At 41.3% G+C, this 26,968-nt stretch overlaps 1 protein-coding gene and 1 long non-coding RNA gene across 5 annotated transcripts in view; one reads left to right on the forward strand and one right to left on the reverse strand.

Annotated features, from left to right (window-relative positions):
- The window catches only part of CNGB3 (cyclic nucleotide gated channel subunit beta 3), a 193,662-nt gene that overhangs the window by 87,049 nt on the left and 79,645 nt on the right, over positions 1-26,968 (forward strand). For 3 of the 4 annotated variants that reach the window (XM_075582968.1, XM_075582973.1, XM_075582974.1), the window contains one exon: positions 23,224-23,378. In XM_075582968.1, the coding sequence (XP_075439083.1) occupies positions 23,224-23,378 (155 nt within the window). The remainder of the gene's footprint in view (positions 1-23,223; positions 23,379-26,968) is intronic. The other variant, XM_075582972.1, reaches the window with a different exon arrangement.
- Positions 526-5,455, reverse strand: LOC142481751 (uncharacterized). The gene is made up of 2 exons (XR_012796018.1): positions 4,988-5,455; positions 526-2,037 (listed from the first exon to the last, which is right to left on the reverse strand). It is a non-coding gene; the product is annotated as an uncharacterized LOC142481751 (long non-coding RNA).

Below are 26,968 nucleotides of genomic sequence, written 5' to 3' on the forward strand. Positions count from 1 at the left end.
GTGACTAAGCATAATGGCAGTGTTAGTATAAAATGGTTATACAGCAGACAAAATGGAGTCACCCCTGAAATATATATATTATCAGTCCCTCCTTTTGTCATCAAAATGACAACTCCTACACTTCGGGGGTCTCGTACTGGATTTGCATATTATCATAATCCACTAAAGGATAATCCACTAAAGGTATCGGGACACTAGTGGATGGTATTCTATGGTCGTAGGTTATGGTTGCGGGACCAGGAATAGGGGCGTTAATGTTCAGTGAAGCATACGTGTGGCTAACTGACTTAACAGATGGCATCATAAGTTTACATAAAGCCGAACACATGAACTTGCAGCATGTAATAATAACAACTAATATTACAAATATGCAAACGATAATTATCAGTCCCAAAACAATTCTCTTTCCCTCATTCTGTCATGGGTCCATAACCTAACAACTACTATATTGTTTTTGATATTTTTGATATACTTTGTCGTACTGAACTAGTGGTGCAGGTTTTGGGGGTCAGAAGAAAATAAAAATATATATATATATGGCCACAGGAGTTCTTGTTTGTAGAGAGATATATATCGGTGTGGCTGGTATAATATCTTTTCTGTTTACCAAGTTGACTATTACTACAAAACCTATTACCAATTTCTAAATTACTATTCACACTGCTCTTCTGTAACAACTAGCACATTATGGCGGCTAAAATTTGTGAAAATTGGTGGGGGCTAATTTCTACCGGGAGCGATTGCACAAATATCCATCTTGCACGCATCTTTCATACTGCATTTATTCAGAATGGCAAAACAGCAAAATGACTGCTATGGTAAAAATGGCTGACTTATGATCCTTTCCTTGTGGCTGACACACGCCTCTGGGTGACCTCCCACTTTCCTCATAGCCTCATATCCAATCTTCTTAGTCCCCTCTTATTCTTTAGAGACAGTCTATTTAAAGAACAGTTAACCATTGCATAGTCCTGCTGGACCAGGAGATTGTCCAATTGTGCCTTGTCATTCTTTTTCGGCCATTATATCGGCACAGTTGATTTCTTCTCGGTCTCTTCTTCTGGGGGACTGCTGACATCACCGAAAAGAGGCATAGCGTCGGTGGGGGTGCAATGCACTTCTTGATCAAAGTTTACTGCATATGACACATACATAGAGAGTGATGAGTAGGACAGACACACACACAAAAGCATCCAATAGCTTCGCTTCCAGAGAACTAATCCAACCACCAAGTCCCAACAAATCCCATCCGTCATCTCTACCTTTAAACACTGGACTATTTTCCCCAAATAACATAAACTATTCTAGTTGCAGGGTAATATTCTATCTGTCCTCCTATCACAGAGTCAATAACTTCCCTAGGGCAAACTCGTATTTCTACACCCTTCGTAACCAATTTCTTATAGATGGTTCTACAAATGTCTTATATCATATTGTCTTTTTCTCAAGGGGTTAAATATAACACTCATTTTTCCTGGGGTGCAACCTATTGAATATAGATAGTACATTGGGTTACATTATATATAAAATATGGGCTTTGTTTACTAGGATTCCATTGTGTGACAAAAGGTGTGCATATATGCTATACACAAATCAATAAAAACAAAATAACAATTACTAAACAAAATATACCTGTTCCTACCCTATCGTCTTTGTGTGCACACTATTTACACAAACCTACTGTAATAGACTATACATTTATAATTAAAATAACAAAACCTGTAAAGAAAAAAAATGATTATTAAAAAGTTCAAAGTTCATATGTTGAGGCCTGGAATTTTGGCTGTGTCTCTAGGCTTTTCCACTTTGGATACGGTGTAGATTGAAGCAACTGTGGGTGGTGCTGGGATAAATTTCATATGCGTAACGTGGATCCAAAAAGAGACCTCTGCCATTTTATTTGCTGTAATGGTGATGAGTAGTACTTTTAATAGTAGTAGTAGCGCCTTTTCATCTGGGATCAAGAACGTTCTTGCGTAGGAAATGCTTGACCATTAACCCATCTATCGTAGGTGCACTTTCAACTTTGACATGTGCCTAGAGAGACTCAAAAATATATTAGTTGCATACAAAACTTACTAATTGTTTTACTAAACAGTCACTGTGGTCTTGACTTTGCTACAATTTAAATTCATTAAAATTGGTGCCTCAGCTATTGCCAAACCAAAAGAAAAAAATAGCTAAAATAATTCTGTATAGAACTCCAAACTAATTACTTGTAATATAATTTCTTTGAAAAGTGCCGAGCACACTGCCAACCTTAAAAGGCACTCAGCATTATTCTTAAAAATAATAATAATAATTTCAGATTTCGTTCATACCGGGCACTAAACCATCTAACTTCTGAGCATAGACAGCTATATGATGAACAGCAATAATACCCCTCCTTTGTTCACATAATTTTTTTTTATATGTGAACAATATTACAGAAAGGATAACAGCATTCAAAAAGTAACTAACTATTGTTGCTCGATCTGTAGCTAAACTAACCTGAATCCTTTGGGTATAAAATTTGCATTAAAAACCCTGAAAACACTACTGAATATAAATATAATCAGCTATTGTCTTCTGACAGAAACATCCTGTAATATAAGAAATTATAGACACAGATTTAAAAACTTTTTTTTTTTTTTTTTTCCGGATTGGAACAAGCTTGAAATAACTTTCTGGGCATCCTGCTAAAACCTTGGAACAAAACAGATAAGAAAAAAAACTGTTAATTACATTACAATATAATTTGGGACATCTTAAAAATGCAGCTCCTTACACGGCCTGATTACAGAATAAAATGTGACACACAAAAGAAACAAAAATAATACAACAAAAATTATCAAGACAAGGCAATGCAAAACTGTTTGATCCTGCCCGCAAACTATATTAATAAAAATGTCCCTTTCTTTTATTATCATATCCTAAACTACAGTTAAACCTAATTTGTAGCTACAGAGCTTCAGTTAACTTTCGTGTCTGAAATGTACAGTATCTCCGCACATTTTTTACAACTGGAGAAGGGGGGCTGTCTGGGCTGCTATTCTGATTCTCTCTCTCCCTCTCTCTCTCTTGACATGGAAATAGAGAAGTTGGAAAAGGATGTCTTTCTGGTTTTAAGAAATCATCGTCTGGCCAGAACGAATAAATCCTCAAAATATACCAGTGACCGGGCTGAATTATAATTTTTTTTTCCTTTTTTCTGACATTTGCCCATTTTTTGTCCTTTTCTCTATAACCAGTCAAACTCTCCCTTTCCCATTATTGATTAGTTTGCGTTATAGTGGGGGTGTTTCTCACCTTTAAAATTTAAACTTAACATGAGCAATTAATTATGTTCTTATTTCAGAAACACTTGCAAGTACCTAGATAATAATTGTATATATACAATAAACCGACATTCATATTATTCAATGCACATAAAACTTTCACATAGTTAGGATTCACTCAGATTATACAAGCACACAGGGATTACTCAATCAACCTTTTTACCATATTTATAAAATTTAATAAAACATTCTGGGGAAAAACTAATTTTCCTACCTTGAATTTACACACAAAACATATTTTCCACTAAGATTTACAATACTTGAGATTCTCAATACCGGCGGGAAAGACCCGTCTGAATTTAGACAAGAATATTCTACTAAAAAAATTCTCTGGTTCCCTTCTTAGGGGCTGGTTTGCAATTACTGGCAAAATAAATATCCTGTCTCTTTACAATTATAGCACTTCCTGTCCTTTCTTTTCCCTTGCTTTCTAAGCTTCCCTGCTCTTTTTTTTTTTTTTTTTTAGCTTTGTTTGACAGACCTGCATATGCCTGTGCCACAGTGTCAGTATCTGATTCTGATAAATCCTGTGACTTCTCCCTGTCCCGTGAACGGTCCCTGACAGGGGTTCATTCCTGCCTAGAGTCCGTCTCTTCCCCATCCGTACCGATCTGCCTGGCAGGCATATCAATAGGGACTGGTCTAGGGAGCCTATTGCTTCGGGTTCTCCATGAAGCCATAAGAACTTCTTTATCGGAGACTGCCTCAGAGCCTGTGACCGAGGAAAGGTTAAGGGATCAGGGGTTTTTTTAGAACAGGGACACTGGGGTAAATTGGGGCTACCTATGGAAATTGTAATTGTCCCGATGGCATAGGGGCAGGGGGCAAATATGCATTTTGAGAGTTATATAAAAAAATATTCAGTTGGCAGCACTTAAAAGATGCAATTTTGACACAGGCTGCAGCACATTCCTTATCAGTTTTAACACATTTCTTGTTGTTATTGTTAATCTTGTACTTTATTTTTTTTTTGTCAGGCTCACTTCCAGACAATATTTTACTTTATTACCCATAATTAGCTTATAAAAAAAACTTATCTTAATGCAATATAACCTTATCTAAATATACTGATATAGGGTCCCAAAAGACAGTCCAGTATACAGACAGAACTTTATAATTTAACCCCTTGTTTTACAGCGGGGACTTAAACATCTGCTTAGTAGACAGGATTCTATACCTGCTACTTGTTTAGAATTCCCATGGGCACGTTTACTGTTAGACTCTCCCATCTTACACACAATACAAGTTCTTGAAAATAAAATGGCGTACTAAAATGTCTTAGATATTCATGCAATAAAGCAGAGCACAGTAAAATTTACGGCGTCCTTATGCACTTTAAAGAGATGTCTTATAGATGTAAAAATACATGCACAGATACAATAAAAATACACCAATATTCCCCACAAAAATGGGTATACGTTTCCACAGAGTATTTCCTGATATTCACACAGATATCTATGAGCAGGGACTCACCCTGGCACTATACTCAGTCAGGATTCACTCTTTATATCCTTGACTCAGCCCGGATTCACCCTTTATATCCTTGGCTGTGGTTTTAACGATTAACCATATAGTCTAATTCGTCCAGTACGGAGGTAATATATAATAGGGTTATAAATAAGGGACACCGGGAGGATAATATACAGATAAAATTGATATCTTGTACTTACCCAGCCGTTGAGCCTTATCCCCGCTTTCTGACACCAAATCTTAATAAATAATCCTCGACTCAGCATATGTCGGGATCATCTCCAGTACATCGGATCGAACACCTTCGAAGGATTTCCCACTGTTACAGCCCTGGAAAAGTAATCGAACGTTCGGAGGAGAAATAATTGAGTCTGACACCAATGTGTGGTCAAAAATCTCTCCTGTTTATTAGGCAATTTCAGTCAGGTTATATAGCCAAGCGAAAACAAAATGTGATTATATGCCAATTTCTATTTCCCTTATTTTGTGCTTATGTTAGACATAACAAGATATTAAATCATTTATTTGGAAACGCCCGTACATCACATGATTCAAGATTAAATTGCTGAGACCGTACATAAGTTCCCGTTTGTGCCTTATTTGGTCAATACTTCCTATTTCAACACAGAAGCTCAGCCAACATTAGATACAGAAAAAGGGTAGTTGGAAAAATAATAGTTAAATTGTGTGACTAAGCATAATGGCAGTGTTAGTATAAAATGGTTATACAGCAGACAAAATGGAGTCACCCCTGAAATATATATATTAGCAAAATACAAAAATAAAATCTAATGGCCCCTAGCCCCTTAATCACCTTAGCGGCTAATAACCGCTATAGTAATTAAGGGGTTAACCCATCCTGCCCCTCTACCCACCAGCCCCATGGTTAGCCGCTAAGGTAATGAAGTGGGTTGTAAATACTATTTTCATGCATCGGATTCATGCCGGGGGTCTCTGGTGCTAGTATTAATGGATATCAGCTCCGGAGATCAATCCGATGCAGGAAAAATGCATTTTTTTTCTAAGTCCCGTCTTGCCACTCATCGCAGCTTCTTCCCACCTTCTTGCCAACTTTTTTTGGTGGGACGATTTGGAGAAGAAATCGCAATTCGAAAGTGGCGATCAGCTGCGATAAGCTGATCGGGGCTTACAGAATTGAGCGTGTTTGAATAACTGTCTATCAGTGCCGTAAAGTGGCTTATATATTGAATGTATGTAATTGTATTTTTACAGGTTTTTTTTATTGTATTTTTGTATTTTCATGTTTTTTATTGCTCATTGACTGTTAATGTATTAATCTGTGCCTGTTTAGGGTACAGATCAATACAATGATAGCCAATGCATTTTTTGGCAAATTATTTTTTTCTATTGACTGTTTGATTTTAGTTTTCTGTTTATTGTTTGGCTTACATTGTTTGTAATTTTGATGACTTGTTTTTATTTAATTTTCCAATTGTATAGCGTTTTTTATTTAATTGTTTACTTTATTGGCTACTGGTTTTTATTGATGTGTTGACTAGTGATTTAATTAATTAATTGATTTGTTAGTGCTTTAAATTATTTAATTGATGGATTGCCTAGTACTTGTATTTATTTAATTGGTTGGCTAATGGTTTTATTCCTTGAATTGTGGTGTTTAGGTGCTTGTGCATATGTTTTATTATTGTGTATTTTGGGCATTCATGCATTTTTATTTGGGTGACTATTGAGCGCTTTATATTATATGGGTATGTGTACCACTATGCCAATCAATGGGTACCGGGTGGGTATAGTGGGCCCGGGGTGGGTATTGAAACAGTATTGAAACAGGGGGTCTCCAGAGCTGTACCGCATTAATTTCAGCCGGGACCCCCTGCTTCCCAAGTCACAGGCCCTGGTATGGGGTGCCGGTATCTCCCTGCATTGTTTAAATCTCCTGCGTCACGTGACCGGGACATTTAATTTTTGATGGGAGATACCGGCACCCCAGGCTGGAACTCAGGAAGCTGGGAGTCCCCGCGGTTGAAATTAACACGGTTCAGCACAGGAGACCCCCTGCTTTAATACTGTGTTATTAAAATCAAATAAAAATTGTGCCACAGTCTGTAAGAGATGTGCATTGAGATGCAGCTCTCTCTCTCTTGTGCTGATCTCTCTGTGTAGCTATTGCAGCCTGTAGGCAGATTGCATGGAAGAACTTATGAAAAGACAGAAATGATAAGGCACTTCTATCCGAGCGGTTTGGCATTTTCCTACCTAACGGTATCTGACTTGCGATAACTCTTTCTGAATACCGTGATAACACAAACATTAGACTGCGAGGTAGATGCAAAAACATTAGCTTTGTCAGTGATTTTATCGATGCTACTAAAATAAGCCCCTTAGCTGGGGATGAGGCAGGGTTTTTTTTTTTTGCTGCTGCAGCCCAGAAAGGGCATTATGGGATATGTACGATCAACTAAAGTGAGCACATATTTTTCTGGAAACTGACAAAATGCTCTACACATTCCTACACTGAGCTAGGAAACAGACTATTAGATGGAATCCATGTGCAAAACAAGTAATGTGTGTCATGTTGCCTTGTTTCAGTGCTACAACCAAGTTGGAACCATTATACCCTGCCACAAACCTAGTTCAGGTGCCCTTAGAGTTACCCACCACTCTATCACATTCTGTAATTTAGCTAAGACATCAGAAGCCATATGGGCCTTGTAACAGGGGACTTATCCCTGTTCAGTAATGTGCCTTTAATCTAGCAGTGTGGTAGTTAATTACTAAACACCACCTGCCTGATTGCTTACAAAAGCCTGCCTTTGAGACAGGGAGGTACTCTCTCCTTAGCTCTGACTGAGAGCTGACCTTTGGAGCTGACCGGTCTTGAGCTCTGCATAGCAGAGCTGATTTCAAGACACAGGGAAAACTACTACACCTGAAGCTGAACCAGGAAGTGAGAAGATTTTCCCTCCAAGAAACAGATAAGACTTTTATTCTTAGGAGACTGCTTATCTCTGCTTATTTTCATGCTATATGTTTTGGGGCTGCGAGACATGCTTAACTAATGGAGATGTGAACTAATTGCATAGGATTTCACTAGAAATACTCCCAAGTGAATAGAAGCTTCCCCCCCCCCCCCTGTGTTTGGATAATTTCCTGATAAAAAGGAACAGGCACAATAAAGCCTATTATAATTTCACATTATAAAGCCTCCTAATTGTGTACCTCTGTGAACGTCCATCTACATTTGGTGTCAGAAGTGGGATAAGAGGTGTCCTTGTAGTTAAAAAGGACCGGAGATTTTTATGTGAAATTTTTTTTTAATGCTTTTTGCCTACAAGCAACTTAGAAAAAAAAACCTCATGCAGCAGAGATCAGAGTTAAAGGGACACACCACTGAAACTTACACTGCATTGAAACGTACAAAACCACAGATGGACTCTTTGCCCCAATCCCAAGAGGAGAGAGACTGCTGAAACAGCTAATCCTTTTTTTGTTTTGCCTATCACAAAGTGTAATATAGTCATTGAAATAGGGGTTTTGCCTTCCAGCCATAGTCAGGGTTCAAGAAGTGAGTCAGCTCTTAAAAAGGGATAGGTGTTTGTTGTTTTCAAAAGTTTTGCTGAAGCAGTGAATACAGATGGTGACCCACGAGTGGTACTGATTTTGAAAATAAAGGTTGCCACACCGCATAGGACTACCAGCTGTGAATGGAGTATATGCAGAAAAGTGTGAAAATTGATACAAGACTGCAGGGGAATTTTTAGCAAACAAATGCTGAGTGTAAAATTGCCCTACAGGGGAAAAAGGGATTGCTGAACTGTGTAAAAAGTATTCCAAAGCCAATTACTGAGTGTTGTCACCCTGCCGGGAATGAAAGAAATAGTCTACTGCAAAGAATGTTTTTTTTCTGCAAGTAAAAAAGTCTGCCTATATATATCTTGGGAGCAAAAACAGACACCCAAAGTGTGAAGTGTGAATGCCATAATACCCAAAGATGAGACTGAAAATTACTGAACTCAGGCAGAAAACCAAATTTTTTTGCTGAAGCGGAGAGATTGCACCTAGCAAATAAATGGTGTAGAGCAAATATACTTTTTTTTTACCTAGCAACTGCACATCTTGTATACCTGATAAGAGAAAATGCAGGCACAGTACTGCTGATATTGAAAAAAAAAAAATCCCAAAAAAGAAAAGTCTACAGAGATGCCTGTGAGAGCTACGACCTCTACATGCAAGATATGCCCATCTGTAGGCCTACCACAATTGGGGGTTCTAGCAAATACAGTGGCAACAGCTGCAATAGTGCCTCCTGAGGTCAGGAAGGAAATTACACCTGATAGCCAAAAAATGGAGGACAAGATGCAGCGTTCCTGTAATGAACCCTACCCCACGGAAGAGTGGCCCTTCCAGTCCAATAAAGAGGAAGACCTCTCTTACGGGGAACCCGAACCGAGTCACACCCACAAAACACCCCAAGAATGGTGGGGGTGCCTGAACTCGGCACGAACAGAAAAGACCGCTCCCTTTGATGATGAAAATGATCAGCAGGAAACAGAGCGGGAGCAGCAGATCACCCAATATTTCTGTCAGCTAAAGCAACTGCAAGAAAAGCCTGGTGTATACAATGAAACTGCTAAAAATTCAAATGAGGATGGAGACCCCAATATCCCTGAAGGGACGGTGTCATCCAAATCAAAAAGGCGGAAAAAGAAAAGCGGTTCTTCACTTACCGTGGAAGGAACAGACACGTCCACAGATCCTGTGGAGGAAAAGGGGGACCGAGTTGCCCTGCAGCCTAGAGAAAATGGAGAATTCGTCCCGCGGGTAACCGAATATCCAGAGGGCCCAAGGCAGAAGTCGTGTACCCCAAAGAAGTGTCTGTCCGGTGCCTACAGTGAGGAACCCTCAACCAACCACCCCAGGGAAGTGGATCCGGAACCAGTGAGTGACGATCCCTTGACCAGCCCTGAAGATGCCTTGAAAAATGCCAGGCATGACTGTGAGATGCTCTGTGAACAATTGAAACAAAAGAAAGATGGTTACACAGAGCTACAGAAAAATAACGTGAGGCTACAAAAAGATGTGCTCACAATTTACTTTTTAGCCAGGACAGAATTGGACGATCTCAAGACTGAGCTAGATACTGCAAAGGCTACTATTTCCGCCATGGATGAAAAGCAGAGCCAATCTGATAAAATGGTGGCTACGCTAAAGCGGAAGTATGAGGAGGCACTGAAGCAGATGACAGTCTTCCAGCAAGAGGTTACACTCTTCGTATAGAGCTGAATGTCTCACAACAGGAGGTCAACAGTGTCCGGATAGAAGTGGATGTATCTCAAAAAGAGGTTCAGACACTCCGCAGAGCACTTGATGCCTCACATCATGAGACCAACAGCTGCCGCACAGACCTGGAAGTTTCCAGAAAGGAACTACACAGTCTCACTGAGGAGCTGGACATTGCCAAAGAAACTATTGGTAATCTTGATACAGATCTCAAAGTCTCTCAGAAGGAGCTTCAGACCCTCAACCTAGAGAAGGAAGTCTCATGCCAGGAGAGTGTCATTCTCAAAGCAGATGTGTGTAAATGGAAGGAGGACTGCAAAGAAGCCCTGAAGAATACAGAGACTGAAAAAAGAGAAAATTCAAGATTAAAAAGAGAAAACTTAAAACTGAAAGAAGAAAATTTTCAGTTGACAGACGAAGTCAAAGAAAAGTTTGAAGCAGAGCACCAACTGCAGAACCAACTGCAAGGTCTGCGTACACACCTCCAGTATGCTGAGGAGAAGCAGCAAACGCTACAGGAAGAAAAACTGCAGGCTGCTAAAGAGGTACAAGCGCTGCAGGAACGTCTGAATACCCAGTACGTCCCCACAGAGCAGTATGAGGAGCTAAAGGCCACGCTGCATGTCTTCAGAGCATCATTGGAAGCGGAGCTTCGATACCAGGTGACTCTGTATGAGAGGGAGCGTGAGAAGTCTCAGACACTGGAGCAAGAGCTGGAGAGACAGAGAGACTGATCCATTCCCTTGAGTCAGTACACCAAGGAGAAAACAGACGCAGCGGCAACCTTGACGACAAAAATGACAGAGCTCCAGAATATGAAGGAGACTCTGATACAGATTCCTCCAATACGGAAAAAGGTATTGACTCTGCCCAAGCACCAGTATTCCACAGTAACTAATGCCTGTAAGGACAAGGGTACAGTGAGAGTTGGGGACACCACGCAACTTCAAAACAAAATTACAAAGTTTGAGCCACCAAAGAAAGCACTAGCCAAACCTACAGCTGCCCAACAGGCAACAAACAGAGGTAGGAGTGCAGAATCAAAGCCAGAAGAATCCTTAGCTGAAGAAGCTGAACTGGCGACTCCGTGGTGTGGAGAAGCTGCAGAAAGACCACTTCAAGAGCAGAAAACTCTAAGGGCTAGTCCTAACTGCTCTACAACTGTTGCCATACACTTTGTCTACAAAAAGAGGAGTGCCCGACGCAACAGAAATCTCAAGACCGCGCACGCGATAAAAAGACTTTACGTGGAAAAAGTCCTCCTCGAGCGACTGAGGAGTGCTGATCTCAAGCATCTTCGGGAGGAGACAAAAATAAACTGGAGAAAGGGCTCCAATTCCAGCGGGACAGAGGGTTCTCTTCCTCCATCCTCTCTCATTCAAGTCACAGAGATATCTAGAATGAGAGTGGAAGGATGGGCTTTGGCCGTGGTAAGCTCGAGCTTCCCACAAACAGGGGAGGTATGTAACAGGGGACTTATCCCTGTTCAGTAATGTGCCTTTAATCTAGCCGTGTGGTAGTTAATTACTAAACACCACCTGCCTGATTGCTTACAAAAGCCTGCCTTTGAGACAGGAAGGGACTCTCTCCTTAGCTCTGACTGAGAGCTGACCTTTGGAGCTGACCGGTCTTGAGCTCTGCATAGCAGAGCTGATTTCAAGACACAGGGAAAACTACTACACCTGAAGCTGAACCAGGAAGTGAGAAGATTTTTCCTCCAAGAAACAGATAAGACTTTTATTCTTAAGAGACTGCTTATCTCTGCTTATTTTCATGCTATATGTTTTGGGGCTGCGAGACATGCTTAACTAATGGAGATGTGAACTAATTGCATAGGATTTCACTAGAAATACTCCCAAGTGAATAGAAGCTTTGTTCCCCCCCCCCCCCCTGTGTTTGGATAATTTCCTGATAAAAAGGAACAGGCACAATAAAGCCTATTATAATTTCACATTATAAAGCCTCCTAATTGTGTACCTCTGTGAACGTCCGTCTACAGGCCTTTTCTTCATAACTCTGTGTGGCCAGGTCTCCCGTCCGGGCATCCCCCATTAGCCCCCACCCCTAGGCTTCTCCTTACCGGAGATCCATGGCGGCGCCCTTAGCAGGGTGTCGCCATCTTGGTGCACCTCATGCATGCGCAAAAGTAAGTGCAAGGGGCGGCCATTACAGTTATGCTCTGCATGGAGAACTAAATTACCCAGCAGCCCCTGGGGCTGTAAGATCACATGGCACAAGCCAGCCAATTGGGCTGCAGCATCCCCTGCTCCACAGAAAGGATACATTTGGCGCACTGCAAATCATGCCAGTCGGAGCTGGAACAGGAATAGGGTAGGTTGTGTGTGCAGGGTGTCTGTGGCCCCTGCACTAGGCCAGAGACCCTCCCTAGGCCCCAGCTAGGCCCCGACTCCCCTCAGCTTGTGGTTCCTGCAGGGACAGGCCTATAGATAGGGACACTGTAGTGTCATGTAGTACAGAGTGTCAGGGACACAGAAGGACGCCGCGCAGCAGTTGCGGCCTGTGGTCTGGGACCAGACCAAGACCGCAAGGCATAGAGACTACCTTCACGGTGATGGTTTCCATACCGGAATTCAACCCACGTAGAGGCGGATGCCATCACGGACAACGTCGCTGGATCAGCGGATCCCTCACATTCAGTCGATGATACTAGGTGCTGGAGCACCTGTGTATAACGGGTAATTCCAAGATAAACCCAACAAGCGCTCAGAAATAGCAAAGTCCTGCTTGATGATGCAATAATATAATATAATATAGTGTAAAACCGGAGTACAGGTAGGAACAGCCCCACATGGATTAAGTATAACGTGTATGATGTCTTTTCCAACAACTGGCTTGCCTCAAGCACTATGGAGTTGAGATAAAAAGACTCACTTTTATATCCTGGGGCCGTATACACTGTACCTGCTGGGTCCTCTTGGTCACTTTTAAATGCGTCTCCTTTCTATTGACATTCGTGTTATAGATATGTAATGATATACACTTGCTACCTGTCTAGTGGGACACACACTGAGGTGTGGCGAATTGCAAAGACTATAACTGGGTGTCTCATATGCAAGCGGATCACTCTTTGACAAAGGCCTTGTAGGCTGAAACGCGTCAGAGGATCCGCTTGCACCTTTGTGCCAATAAAAGTTTTTTCACTGCCAATATTCAGCCTTCATTGATTCCTTGGCGGTGAGGCGTTTTACCCCCCTCTGGGAGGATCCACGCAATGCTGTTCAATATCGCCAGCACGCCAACCTGCTGATGATGCTTTGTTCACCTCCTGACTGAACCCGGAAGTTCCGCTATTGCCGCCGGTCAGCTGACCACCCACCGCGATCCAGCAGATGCAGGGTTGGCAGTGAAGAGGATATCGGCCATCCGTGACGCTGGGGCGCCCCTTCCACTCCACACTTACCTGAGACCAGGACAGGTCGGACAACACGAGAGCTTACATCTCCTTTGAGAAGAGGACCCAGCAGGTACAGTGTATACGGCCCCAGGATATACAAGTGAGTCTTTTTATCTCAACGCCATAGTGCTTGAGGCAAGCCAGTTGTTGGAAAAGACATCATACAAGTTATACTTAATCCATGTGGGGCTGTTCCTACCTGTACTCCGGTTTTACACTATATTATATTATATTATTGCATCATCAAGCAGGACTTTGCTATTTCTGAGCGCTTGTTGGGTTTATCTTGCATTTACCCGTTATACACTGTTGTATTTTTACAGGCAGCTCGATATCCTTGAAATCAGAGGATTGCTGTTAAAACACAGTATTTGAAATACATTTACATTTTCATAACAGATGAATTCCTTCCACCCTCTCTTTTTTCAAGTTATGAAGGCTGAGAATGAGCACTAATATTTTATTTGGATATATATACCCACTTTTTAAATACAAAAGTTTTTTCACCTTTTGCTAATATACAATCATTTGTTAAACCAATTGCATGTCAAACATGGATGATGAACAAGAGGTCATAATGGATCTACCTACCACTTATGTTCAGAAGTGTGACAATAATACAGAAAGAATCAAAAGGGCCACACACATTTTTGATGATACATTGGGAAATATCACATGTGAAAATTCAAAAGATCTTATCGACCACTTTGTTAGATTGGAGAGACTATTGACCTATGATATTCGAATTTTTTGGGACATTACCACCATAGAAAACTATATGAGAGTCAAACGCATCCCCAGGGGTTTAAGAATAAAGAAGATGCCTTCGTTTGGTTTTCCAAATAAAGACTTCCAAATTCAATGGAGAAAAATCCTGGATGAATGCTCCAACCAGCTTATGGAACTTATTGTTAATGCTAAAATTGTTGAGAAGAAAGTTCTAACGGGTGAAATTGATGTATTGAAAAAGGAACTGTATAGATTTAAAGATATGGAGAAATTCCCCCACAATGATAAAATTTTACTACAAAATATTGAAAAAATGGAGAAGGGGGTTATAGCTAAAAAACAGGAGAAATTTTCCAGGGATAGAGCTGACTATGAAAAAGGTCAGGTTTATTTCTGGGAAAGACCCGTCCCCACACGTGATTTCTCCAGGGGCAGGAATCCCGCTCATTCTACACCACGCAGGTGGTCTTCAGAGGAAGATATCAGTGCCCAAAAATCTAATACTAGGTCCATTCTAAAATCACCCTACATAGAACGTAGACAAAGTTTTGTAACCGACTCCTCAGATAATGCTGACAGACCTTCTGTGTCTTTCTTTACACAGGACAAACATACGAAAAAAGATCAAGAAGATGGTTATTTTGATAAAACATATATGTCTCATCCTAGAGAGGAACATTTGAGAACTAGTCACATTAACACAGAGATTGCACAGTCAAAAAACTCAAAAAGAGTAGAAAGAACACATGGAGCAGACAGCAAGAGGAAGAAATACTCTTAAACCCCACACTAAATAATGTAATTAACATTTCAGATACCACTCTCACATCATCCCAAGTGTTATTGTTGAATAAAGGCCTAAACTATGCTCCTCATGAAAACTTTGACCTTTTTTCAACCATAATTGATTTACAAAAATATACCAGAAAGTGGGCTGTAAAAAAGCTATTTGCTAGAAAAACCAATCCTATATTACCCACAACTACCACCTCTGGAATCGATGGTGAGAGTATGGTTACTGATAACAAGATTAGTTCTTCTTTTGCAGAGACTGCATTTGAGTTTGACATGCATTCCCTCTATGATGAGGGCAATACTGACGCAACTATGGACCCCCCTTTCTTCGGCCACACAGATTCATTTTTAAGGAAACGTTCATCCTTTATCCCTAATAATACTAAAGGGCCCTGTCTATCAGCCTTTGAAAAGCTGGTCGACAGAGATCTAAGAACTTTAGCCAAAGGTTATTCATTTCACATACCTGATAACCTTACCTCACAGGAGAGATTAGATCTAGCGGAATTAGGGAAGAACAAAGATATCACCATCAAAAATGCCGACAAAGGGGGAGCCATAGTTGTACAGTCATCTATAAAATATAGGGATGAAGCCCTGAGACTATTGAGCAATTCTGACTTCTATGTGAAATTAAAAGTAGATCCCACCAAAATGTTTCTGGGGGAGCTTGACAAACTTCTTGAACTGGGTGACATACTGTATGTAATAACTAATAAGGAAAGACAATTCCTGGCGTGTGAGTTTCCCATTGTCCCCGTGTTCCACCATCTCCCAAAGATCCATAAATCATTAGAGTACCCTCTGGGGCGACCTATTATATCTAGTATTGGATCTTTGGGAGATGGTGTTTCACGTTATGTGGATACATTTCTGCAGCCTATTGTGAGAACTCTACCATCATTTATAGAAGATACCACAGCATTGTTGTTATCTTTACGGGACATTGTTTGGAAGGAAGGATACCGCTGGGTCACCATGGACGTCACATCACTGTACACCATTATTGAACACCAACACGGCCTTCGTGCCATCTATCACTACGTTCAACTTTCATCACTTTCTATCGCACAGATCACGTTTATCACTGATGCTATTTATTTTTTATTAACACACAATTACTTTCTTTTTGACTCACAATTTTTTCTACAAAAACAGGGCACAGCTATGGGGACTTCTTTTGCACCCTCATATGCTAATCTTTTTATGGGCTTATGGGAATCTGTTCACGTTTACGGTAGCACTAATATGTTTCGCTCCAATATTATTTATTATAAACGTTACATTGATGATTTGATTTTCATATGGGATGGTGATCTTGATAGTATTCACTCTTTTATTCACAACATCAATTCTAATGATCTAAATCTTCATTTTACATTTGAAACCAACACTAATAAGATTAACTACCTTGATGTGACTATCCATGGTGATCCAGCAATTGGTATACAAACAGACATTTTTACAAAACCACATGCCAGGAATTCTTATCTGCGTGCAGACAGTAGTCACCCTAAAACCTTGATCCGTGGAATAACTAAAGGACAATTCATGAGATACAAACGTCTTTGCTCCAATCAGGAAACATTTTTAAAACATTCTAAAATATTGGGCTCCAAGTTTTTGGCTAAAGGTTATACTCAAGAAATTGTGGACAGAGCCTTTCTGAATGCTAATTCTCTTGACCGAACTGAATTATTAACTCACAAAAAAAGTGCAAGAACGAAAACTAAAAAAGCGTTTAATGACAGTCCACTGTTCATTACGAAATACAGCAAACAAGCGCCACAAATCAGACACATAATTTCCAAACATTGGAATGTACTCAAACTAGACACAGATTTGGAAATATTCACTAAAACAGCTACTAAATTAGCATTCAGAAGGGCAAATACAATAGCCACATCTGTATCAAGGAGCATGTTTCAATCGAAACAATCACATATTGGTAATATACCAAAGCGATTCTACAGATGCGGCTTCTGCAATTATTGCAAGTAGGTATCTCCAACTAAAAGAATACATACACTGTTCCCCAATGGTAAATACAGGATAAATACATTTATCAATTGTCAAACCACTCATGTCGTCTATGTGATTATATGTGGATGTAAATTCAGATACGTAGGCAGAACGGTCAGATCACTATATGTCAGAATCTCTGAACATATTAGGTTAATTAACAAACGTGATTTATTCCATCCCGTAGCAAAATATTTTTCACAATGTCCGCTAGGTGGATTAAAGAATTTCACATTTTTTGGTGCTGAACATATATCTGTTCATGCAAGAGGAGGAGATAGGTTAAACTGTTTAAATAAAAAAGAAATGTCTTGGATATTTTCTCTCAATACTCTGCAACCTCATGGGTTAAATGTAGAATGGGAATTGAAACACTTTCTTCATGACTAATTCCTCTGCATTTATTAATCACATGTTGTTAACCCCCTTTCACACATTATCAGTACTCCCTCCACACCCCCCCCCCTCCATCCCCCCTCCCCCTCCCTCTCCCCTTCCCCCCCCCCCTCCCCTCCCCCTCCTTCCTTCACCCCTTCCCCGCTCCCCTTCTTCATTCAAGTAATACATCATTATACCATTATATCATGTTATCATGGACTATACTACTGAATGAAAGAATTTTGATTTTATGTGGTCTACATTGTTATACACCTTCAACATATTGTGGTTTACATTGCTACAAAATTTCTGTAATCACTAATGGTATCACTGAATTTGTAAACACCCATGGCCTCAAATCATTCCATGCAGATGGGTATATGATCAAGTTAAATTACAATATGGATTTAATGCTTTATCATGGCATATCATGTGCATTTATGTATTTGTTTTTAATTATGATCTCATCATTAACACGTCAATGTGATTCTTTATTACATACATTGTGTATACAACAGGATATGTAAATGTTATTGACGAGAATGATTTGGTCACTTTTAAATGCGTCTCCTTTTTATTGACATTCGTGTTATAGATATGTAATGATATACACTTGCTACCTGTCTAGTGGGAAACACACTCAGGTGTGGCGAATTGCAAAGACTATAACTGGGTGTCTCCTATGCAAGCGGATCACTCTTTGACAAAGGCCTTGTAGGCTGAAACGCGTCAGAGGATCCGCTTGCACCTTTGTGCCAATAAAAGTTTTTTCACTGCCAATATTCAGCCTTCATTGATTCCTTGGCGGTGCGGCGTTTTACCCCCCTCCGGGAGGATCCACGCAATGCTGGAGCACCTGGAAGGTATACCAACATTACACAAGTGCACCAACAGAACACGTGGTTGTGGGCTGCACTGTCACATACACTTTGGGTGGGTTGACTCTGTGGACACCAGGGTGGTTGGGTGCCATGGGGCACCTCAGTACTTTGTGGTAAACCCCACCGGGTGTGAACACGGTGTTGGGGGGCATGGTGATGGGGAATGGCCCTTAGAGGCCTGAGTGGTTCTGTTATTATCCTTAGTATTCATGCGTGTTCAGTAAACTTGTTATACTATACCCGTTTGTATTTCTTATATAGTGTCCTGCACGCAGGTGGAGGCGCTGTCACCAGACGGATCAGGTACACCCCAGGCTCCCGGCAGCGGAGGTTCAGGCCTCCTGTGAGCCACAGGTAATGCACCACACACACAGTAGCCGCCATATCTCCCAGAGGGACGGGGAAAGTGCGCTACATCTGCATACATAAAGTAGCATGTCTATGGAATGTCTTGCTGCTGCAAATGTCTTTTTTTTCACATCCTTTTGTTGTTAAACAATTTTAAAACACGCCCAATGGGCAGTAATGGTCAGGTAGTCACCGCCTCCATGACCACTACTCCCTGTCAGTAGTAAGATGTACTGAAGAAAAACAGTGTACAGGCTCCGGGAGAGCAGACAGGACACAAATTGACTGAAAAAATATGCAAAATAAAAACAGAGCCAGTAAAACGGTTGTGGAGGGAGTAATATGACCCTGATAGGGTGAGATTGTAATAGAACAGGGGTCTCCAAATTTAGTCCTCAAGGGCCACCAACAGGCCAGGTTTTCCTTGCTTCTGCACACAGGGCTCAATCAGTAATTGAATTGAATTGAATACTGAGCCACTGATTGAGCCACCTGTGCTAAAGCAAGCATATCAAAAAACCTGGCCTGTTGGTGGCCCTTGAGGACTGAGTTTGGAGACCCCTTTAATAGAGGATAGGAGGAGACACAAAAATGGTGTTTGGTGAGAATATAATGGGGTGTAGTATGCCTGTGCAGGGTACTGTATATCTGATTTCACAAAGACATACCGCTCCAATTCAGCCCCTGTGTCTCCGGTGTGGAGTAACTGATACTCACGATGAGTCACCGTCCTGCTCCTCACAGCTGATGTGATTCTGGTAAAGATCAGCTGCTAGAAAATCCTCCGTTATTTATTCCCCGAAAGATGTCTCTTCAATCAGATAAACAGGTAAGAGTGGATAGATCGATGAAACTGCCGCTCCAAGAAAAATTGAGGAAACTCACTAGCAAAGTTGAACTAAAAACTATTTATTAAACTACATAAAAAACACGAGGAGAGTTTTTTCTGTTTTTTATGTAGGTTAATAAATAGTTTTTAGTTCAACTTTGCTAGTGAGTTTCCTCAATTTTTGGTGGGGCAGCAGACTCATCGATCCAGCCACTCTTTTAGTAGTGAGATATACCCTACTTCCCTCCAACTGTGCAAGGGCCTCAACCACTGATGTAACGACTGTTCTGTACAGTTCATGAAGCGCCTTGTTAGAGAAATATGATCTGCTTGGGATAGTCCAACATGGCTCCGAAGTTTGCATAAAGGGCCTGAACCCCTGATATTCAACACATTTGAACGGCAACAAGTCTATAGCAAGCATTTTATCTAAATTGCCATCCAGCATCAGAGCACTTTCATGGGTGTGATGGAATTTATTCACTTTTACAAAGCTTCCCGAACTGTGGGCTGCTGCTGTTGGATCATGGTGCACATCTGGCTACATTTACTACTAGGACCAGTAGCACTGACATCATGTTGCCTTGTTTGTAAACTGCTTCTGTGCAGCCTAGCAGTAGCGTCCACATCGCCATCGTATCCATCATCGCTATTAACGATCGGCGGCGACATCTTCATCATATCTATTGATCATTATCTTCATTGCTATTGATCATCATCATTATCAATCATCATCATCATCATCATCATCGTCCATCATCTTGATCACCCATCATCGCTATTGATCATCATCACTATTGATCGTCATCCCTGTTAAACAAAGATCATCTAAATCACCCTCATCATCAAATTAATCCCCACCATGAGATAATAGTGATTGTGTTGGTGATGTGTGTGTCTGCAGGACTGATGGTGATGTATTGTCTCCATCTCCATCTCCACCTATGACATGACTCTGTGTTGTCTACCAGCCACTTTGTATGGTGGTGGTTGGTCGTGACTTCATAATGTAGTGGTGCCAAGATGGGTACCTGGTCTACCCCTTATCACAACTGTTTGATATAAGCTACATGTACAGTAGCTGTAGTCATATCCATTGAGAGTGGGGGGAAAAAACGTCACACAATACTGTACTGTAGCTCTTGCATTGAAATTACAGCCAACGTTGCACTTTTTGATGCTTATCCATTAAAGTTGGAAAATTCTTACATGGCTGGGTAATTTTTTATAGATACAAAGAGGGTCATTTATCAAAGTCTCCTGGCTGCAAAACGGTGTAAACGCTGATGCAAAAACCAACACCAGATATAGCAAAGCGAAACATCTCATTGGTTTCATTGCAAATGTTTTTCCTTCAGTAAAATTTGGTGGAATGTTTTTGCCATAGTTTTGCAGTTGGTAAGACTTTGACCCTAAAAGGTTTGTACAAATGATCAAAATTACAACTTGACATTTCACTCTCCCACCTGGTAACAATTACACTGTTAGATCTCTCATTTGATTGAGTTTTGTTCTACAGATTGTGATTTATGGAAGTGGAAACAAAAAACTGTTCACACATGAGAGATTCTGATCCTCTTGATGCCTTTTCTGTGTAGAACACCGAGTGAGTGGATAGTTAGGAAATAAAAGCTAAACACCTTGGAGTATTGTTCTACTTTCTGATGCCTACAACTAAGCACTGAATTATGTATGAGATTACAACAAGTGTATTTTCTGAGCAAGCCTTAGAGCTTTATTAAAAAATGATTCCCCTGTCATCATGTACTCCAAACGTTTTCCTAAAGGAAATACTTGTTTTAAATGGAAGCAAATTTGCATATAGTTTTCAAAGCATGGCATATGTTGTTTTTATTCATTTTATGTTAGGATTTAAGAGCATTTTAGGTCACTTCGAACCATACTAAATGTAGTTTGCTCACTCTTTCGTAGCCTATTAAGTTTATGATAAATACTGTCAACCTGAACTCGTTTTTGACATCAATACCACAGTTCAAGAGACACCTGTTTATTTGTGAGTTTTTTTGCATCACTTTTGCAGCCACATTGACAAATAGGCATGTTGGGATCTATTTATCAATGTCTGCAAAGCAGAGACAAAAGCAGCTCTTAATTGGACTTCTATTAAGTGTCAAACTGCTTTTTCTTTTCTTTTTTTAAAGCAAAACTGGTGCACAGAAATGTTATTATAAATTGAGCTTCTGTGCACCTATGTACTTACTGTACCTGAAATTCTTCAATCTGTGTAAAAAAATGATATTTTAGAATATTTTTGGCACACAGAAATGGACCGCTCTTTACATACAGATGTAAATGGTATTGTAAGAGATGTGTGCAGAGGTACGCAATGGAGACCGTTTAAAGTGAAAATAAAATTAAGGTTTATTGCGTCTGTTCCTTTAACACAGCAAAAACATTCAAAATAAGCAAAAAAAAAAGCATACTCCACTTTGGAGAACATCTAAACATGTAGTCCAGCCCTCTCTAACTGGGCCGTTAGCTAAGCTAATTACCAGCCCCAAATATGAAAAAGTCTTATCTGTTTCTTGTAGTTGTAGGGGAAGGCCTCTCTGCTCTCCTGGGTCCCCACCCTTGTGTGCTCTGGCAATATCAGGATCCAGGTTTAGAGGTCTTGTCCCCTTTGTCTTCCTGTCAGCCTGCAGTCCTTATGCAGCTCAAGACATCTGTTGTTCTCCAGGTCAGCCCAGTTGTGGACTAGGGAAACTCTGGTCTGTACTTCCTGGGACAGCCCCAATTGTGAGCTCAGGAATCCTCTTTCTGTGTCTCAAATGACACTATTTCACAGAGCTCTGATTAGGCATCTGGAATCTGGTTGTTTGCCTTTTGCACTTAACCAGCTCCCTGCCGGATTTAGAAGCAATTTTTTTATCAGGGATAAGTCCCCGTTACAGGTATGTACTAAAAAAGGAGAAATTACTTAAATTGTTCCTCTTGGCAAAAACAGTACAAAGTCTGTTTATACTGTAAGCACAGAATGAAGTTGCTATATATTAACCAAACAGTTGATCTTTCATTACATAGGTTAACAAAATGTATTAATTTCACTGTGGCTATTATAAATAATATTGCACTAATAATTTATATGTGATCGAGGATTAACATTGCCGTGGGTCTCCAGAGCCAGGTCTTTTTGCTTTTTAGGATTTCACTAAATACTGTAGACCAGGGGGGCGCAAACTTTTTTCCCTGCGCCCCCCTGCCGGCTGTCCCCTGACTCCCGCGCCCCCCACCCCCCAACCCCAACTTACCCGCGCTCCGGCATAATGACGTCACGTTGCCAGAGCAACGTGACGTCACATGACCTCGCAGCGTCATTTTGACGTCGCGTTGCCATGGCGACGCAGAGAGGAAGCCGCCGGACCCACGGTAAGTTAGGTTTACAGAGGCCCTGCAGCTCCCCCGGCACTTAATTTAAGTGCCTGCCTTCGGGAAGCGCGCGGGGCCTCTGTAAACCCCGCGCCCCCCCCCCCCCCGTCGGCAGTCTCACGCCCCCCAGTTTGCGCACCACTGCTGACCCCTTTGAAAGCAAGCGAGAATACTTTGCCTTGATACTTTTTATCAAAGTCTACTGCAAAACCTTAAAAATTATTGCATCAGATCTATCAAACGTTTCCATTTTTTTGGTGACATTTTTTTTGCTTATGAATTTGGTGCTATGTTTTTCTCCAATATTCTTTATTCCTGTTTATTTAAAATTTATGTCGTTGTTGGTGTGCTTTTTTCTTCTACTAATTCTTTCCCTTTTCTTATTTGTTTTAGAAGAGATGACAGAGAGGCACAAACCACCTCAACCAATGAGTATGCAGAAGCCCAAATTCATGACCTCATTAAACGTATGCGGGAAAGAACAACTCAATACAAGGAAAAGTTGGCTGACGTGGACATTTCATCTGCTGAACCAAGCCCTACTGCATGTAAAATTTTATTTTCAGTTACCAAATCTACTCATTGGTATAAAATCCCAAATGTAACATGTCCAATAGTACTATATGTTGTTTATCTAATAGATTTCATAAGGAATCTATGACAGGGCCTTAACCCCTGCCTAAATAGGAAGTCTGTGTCCGGTTGAGTCCAGCAGAGACCTGGTTACTTGCACCAGAGACAATTAGCCAGTCTCCACCTGGCTCAACTGTTAGATAGAAAAGCCTCCTGAATAAACTGCAGGAGATCTTTTCAGCACAGAGGGACTGTGTTGCCAGAAGAGATTCACAGGAACAGTTGTTTTGAGCACAGAAGGACTGTGCTGCCAGCAAGATACCCTGAGACCAGATCCTCTACATCCAGGGTGCAGTGGTCTCTAGAATCCACCAGAGTGTGGCCCCCCAACCGAGACTGACATAAAGGGCTCCCTGCTTACAGGTACCTCTTTGGACTTTGGGGTCATAGGTTGGCAAGATATCTATCCTCCCAGACCTGCAGATAGGGACTGTGAGAGTGAGTTAGCCATTACAAAGGGATAGGCTGTTTGTTTATTTGGTTGCTTTCTTAAAAATGTATTGTTTGAAGCTACGGGCTGTATAAAAGCCATGGTCTATTTTTCCCAAATATATTTCCTTGGTTGTACCTCTGAACATGTCTCTTACATATGGTATCCAAGTGGGATGAGAGGTGGCCCTTGAATTTCAAAGGGGCCACAGAGATGGTCTGGGAATTTGGGGGGGGGGATTTTGCCTGCTTGAGCAAAAAAACCAAGAACAAAAGAACAAAGTGCAGAAGTGACCAGAATTAAAGGATTACACATCCAGACAGGAAAGCTACACTGCACTGGAGAAAGCCACAAGGCCACAGTTTGACTGTTGGGACTGCTACAGATGGTGACCCACACAAAGTACTGACTCTGTGATCAAAGTCTACTCAACAGGTGTACGAAGAAAAAACAAACCAAAAACGACATCTGCAAGAGCTACAAACTCTGCAATGGCAGCCTGCTCCACCTGTATGATTATCAGCTGTGCTATATCATATACAGAGAATATTGCCGAAATAGCGCCTCTCGAGGTCAGTGTGAAGAATACACCATAAAGTGCCAGAATGGAGGGCAAAATGTGTAACGTCTGTAATGAACCTAGCCACATAATAGAGTGTCTCGTCAGACATTTTGATGAGAATGTCTCGTATGTGCTCCAAGAAACAAAATGCTATAGAAAACATTTCTAAATTTTTTGGTTGTGGTGAGCCTCACTCGGGTGAATCGTGTCCTTATGACCTTGAATGGAAACAGCAGCAGCAAGAGCAGGATCAGCTGAACACAGAATATTTCCGCTCGCTATTGCAACTGCAAGAAAAGCATGGTGAGCGCACTGAAACTGCAGAAATTTCAAGCGGAAAAGGTGACCTTGGTTTCCCTGATCTACCAGAGTCATCCAAAGTAAAGAGGAAGAGAGAAAAAGAAGAGGTTCGCAGCTTACCGTGAAAGTTACAAACACATCCACAGATGACCCCCCTGTGACATCTGAAGGAAGGCAACTTGAGCTGCAGCCTAGAGTAACTGGTGGATACGTCCCAGGAATTACAGAAACTCCAGAGGGCCAAAGACAGAAGTCGTGTACAGACGAAGAAGTGTCTGTCCAATTCTGACAGTGAGAAACCATCAACCAACCATACCAGGGAAGCAGAGCCGGACCAAGTGAGTGATGATCCCTTGACCAACCCTTAAGATGCACTGCCAACAAACCAGGAACAATTGTTTAAAGAAGTTCTAGGCAATCAGGCCAGAGACACTGCCAACTACAGCACCAGATGTTGACAGCTCTGGAGACGGCAAACACTGAACTTACCGGAAAGGACGAGAAGCAGGAGGAGGCTCAAAGGGAGTCCCCCTGTTTCGGTATAGAAATGGAAGGGTGAACAAAGGAGTTTTGCAGCCTCAGCATGGCGCTTGAAGTCTCTCTGGAAGAGATTTGTCATTTTGTGCACAGCAGGAAGTCTCCCAAAAAGAGCTTCACAGTTTTGGTACAGAGAGGGAGGTCTTTCGGAAAGAGATTCAGGCTCTCAGTACAGAGCTGGAGGTCTCTCACCAGGAGGTCAGGATAGACTTTGACAACTTCCAGAATGAGGTTAACACTCTCTCCGCCTACAACTGGATACCTCACACCAGGAGATCAGCAGTCACCGCACAGAACTAGAAATCTCTCCAAAAGGAATTTCACAGTCTCGCCAAGGTTTGGAAACCCCGGGGAGAGGCCCATTAAGAAGTAATGGAACCTAGATGAATTACCTAAATTTGAAAAGAACTTCTATACAGAACAACCTGATTTGGCAAGGCGCACACCGCAAGAAGTTGAACAGTACAGAAGAAGCAAAGAGATAACTCAAAAAGATGTCCGCAGTCTTAGTATGGATCTTGACATTTCTAAGAAGAAGGTTCAGGTCCTCAACCTAGCGATAGTCTCATGCCAGGAGACCGGGAGTCTCAACTCAGTGTGTAAATGGAAGGAGGACTATGAGGAGGCCCTGAATATTATAGAGACTAAAAAGAGAAAATACTGTACATGTCTGAAAAAGGAAAATTCAGATTTGACTGACATTGTCAGTGAAAGGAATGGAAAGCTTCATGAGCTGGAAACATTAAGAAGCTATTTGAACAAGAAAAGTTAGAAGTACAGGAAGCACTGGAACAACGTACACAAGCAGAGCGCATGCTGCAGAGCCATCTGCAAGGTCTGCATATACACTAACAGGAGGCAAAGGAGAAGCAGGTGAATGCCAAGGAGAAGCAGTGAACTCTGCAGGAAGAAAATCTGCAGGCTGCTAATGAAGTACAAGTGCTGCAGGAATGTCTGAGTATCCAGTGTGTCCTTGTAGAGCAGCATGAGGAACTAATGGCTATGCTGAGCCTCCCCAGAGCATCACTGTAGGCCAAGCTTAGAGACCAGGTGACTCGGTATGAGAGGGAGCATGAGAAGGTCTAGAAACTGAAGCAAAAGCTAAGGGAGCAGAAAATCTTCCCCATCCCCAACAGTCAGTATGCCCAGGAGAAATAAACCTGGAAAAAGCAAGCAGCTGTTACCCTAGCGAAGAAATCTGCAGGGCTCCAAAATATAATGAAGGATGCATTGATGCACACTCTCAAAATGCTCAAGAAACAGAATTCTCTCACTGGGGAACTAAACTTGTTGAAAAGGGCGAAAAGCATTCGAATAATTCAGGAATACTACAAAGCTCTTATTCAATGAATAAGGGATAGAGAAAGGTATCTGCGCCAATGCTCTGCAACACTCATCATACTGGCTGCATACAGAGAGCCAAAAACTCATGAGCTCTGTCGCTAGAATAAAGCAGCCTGTCTTCTCCAGTCAATATGGAGAATGCAACGACAAAGAAAGAATTATGAACATGTAAAGCAATATGTAATTTTACTCATGTTAGCAAGGGTCTGCACCAAAGATGCTATAGGAAAATGAAGGAATCTGCTTGTATGATTCAATCCAGGTCTAGATCCTATGTCACAATCAAGCAAGCTGTGCGTTGCTATAAGTGCACCTGCAATGCCACCTCAGTG

The sequence above is a fragment of the Ascaphus truei genome, chromosome 2 (genome assembly GCF_040206685.1).
Source record: "Ascaphus truei isolate aAscTru1 chromosome 2, aAscTru1.hap1, whole genome shotgun sequence".
Taxonomy (NCBI): domain Eukaryota; kingdom Metazoa; phylum Chordata; class Amphibia; order Anura; family Ascaphidae; genus Ascaphus; species Ascaphus truei.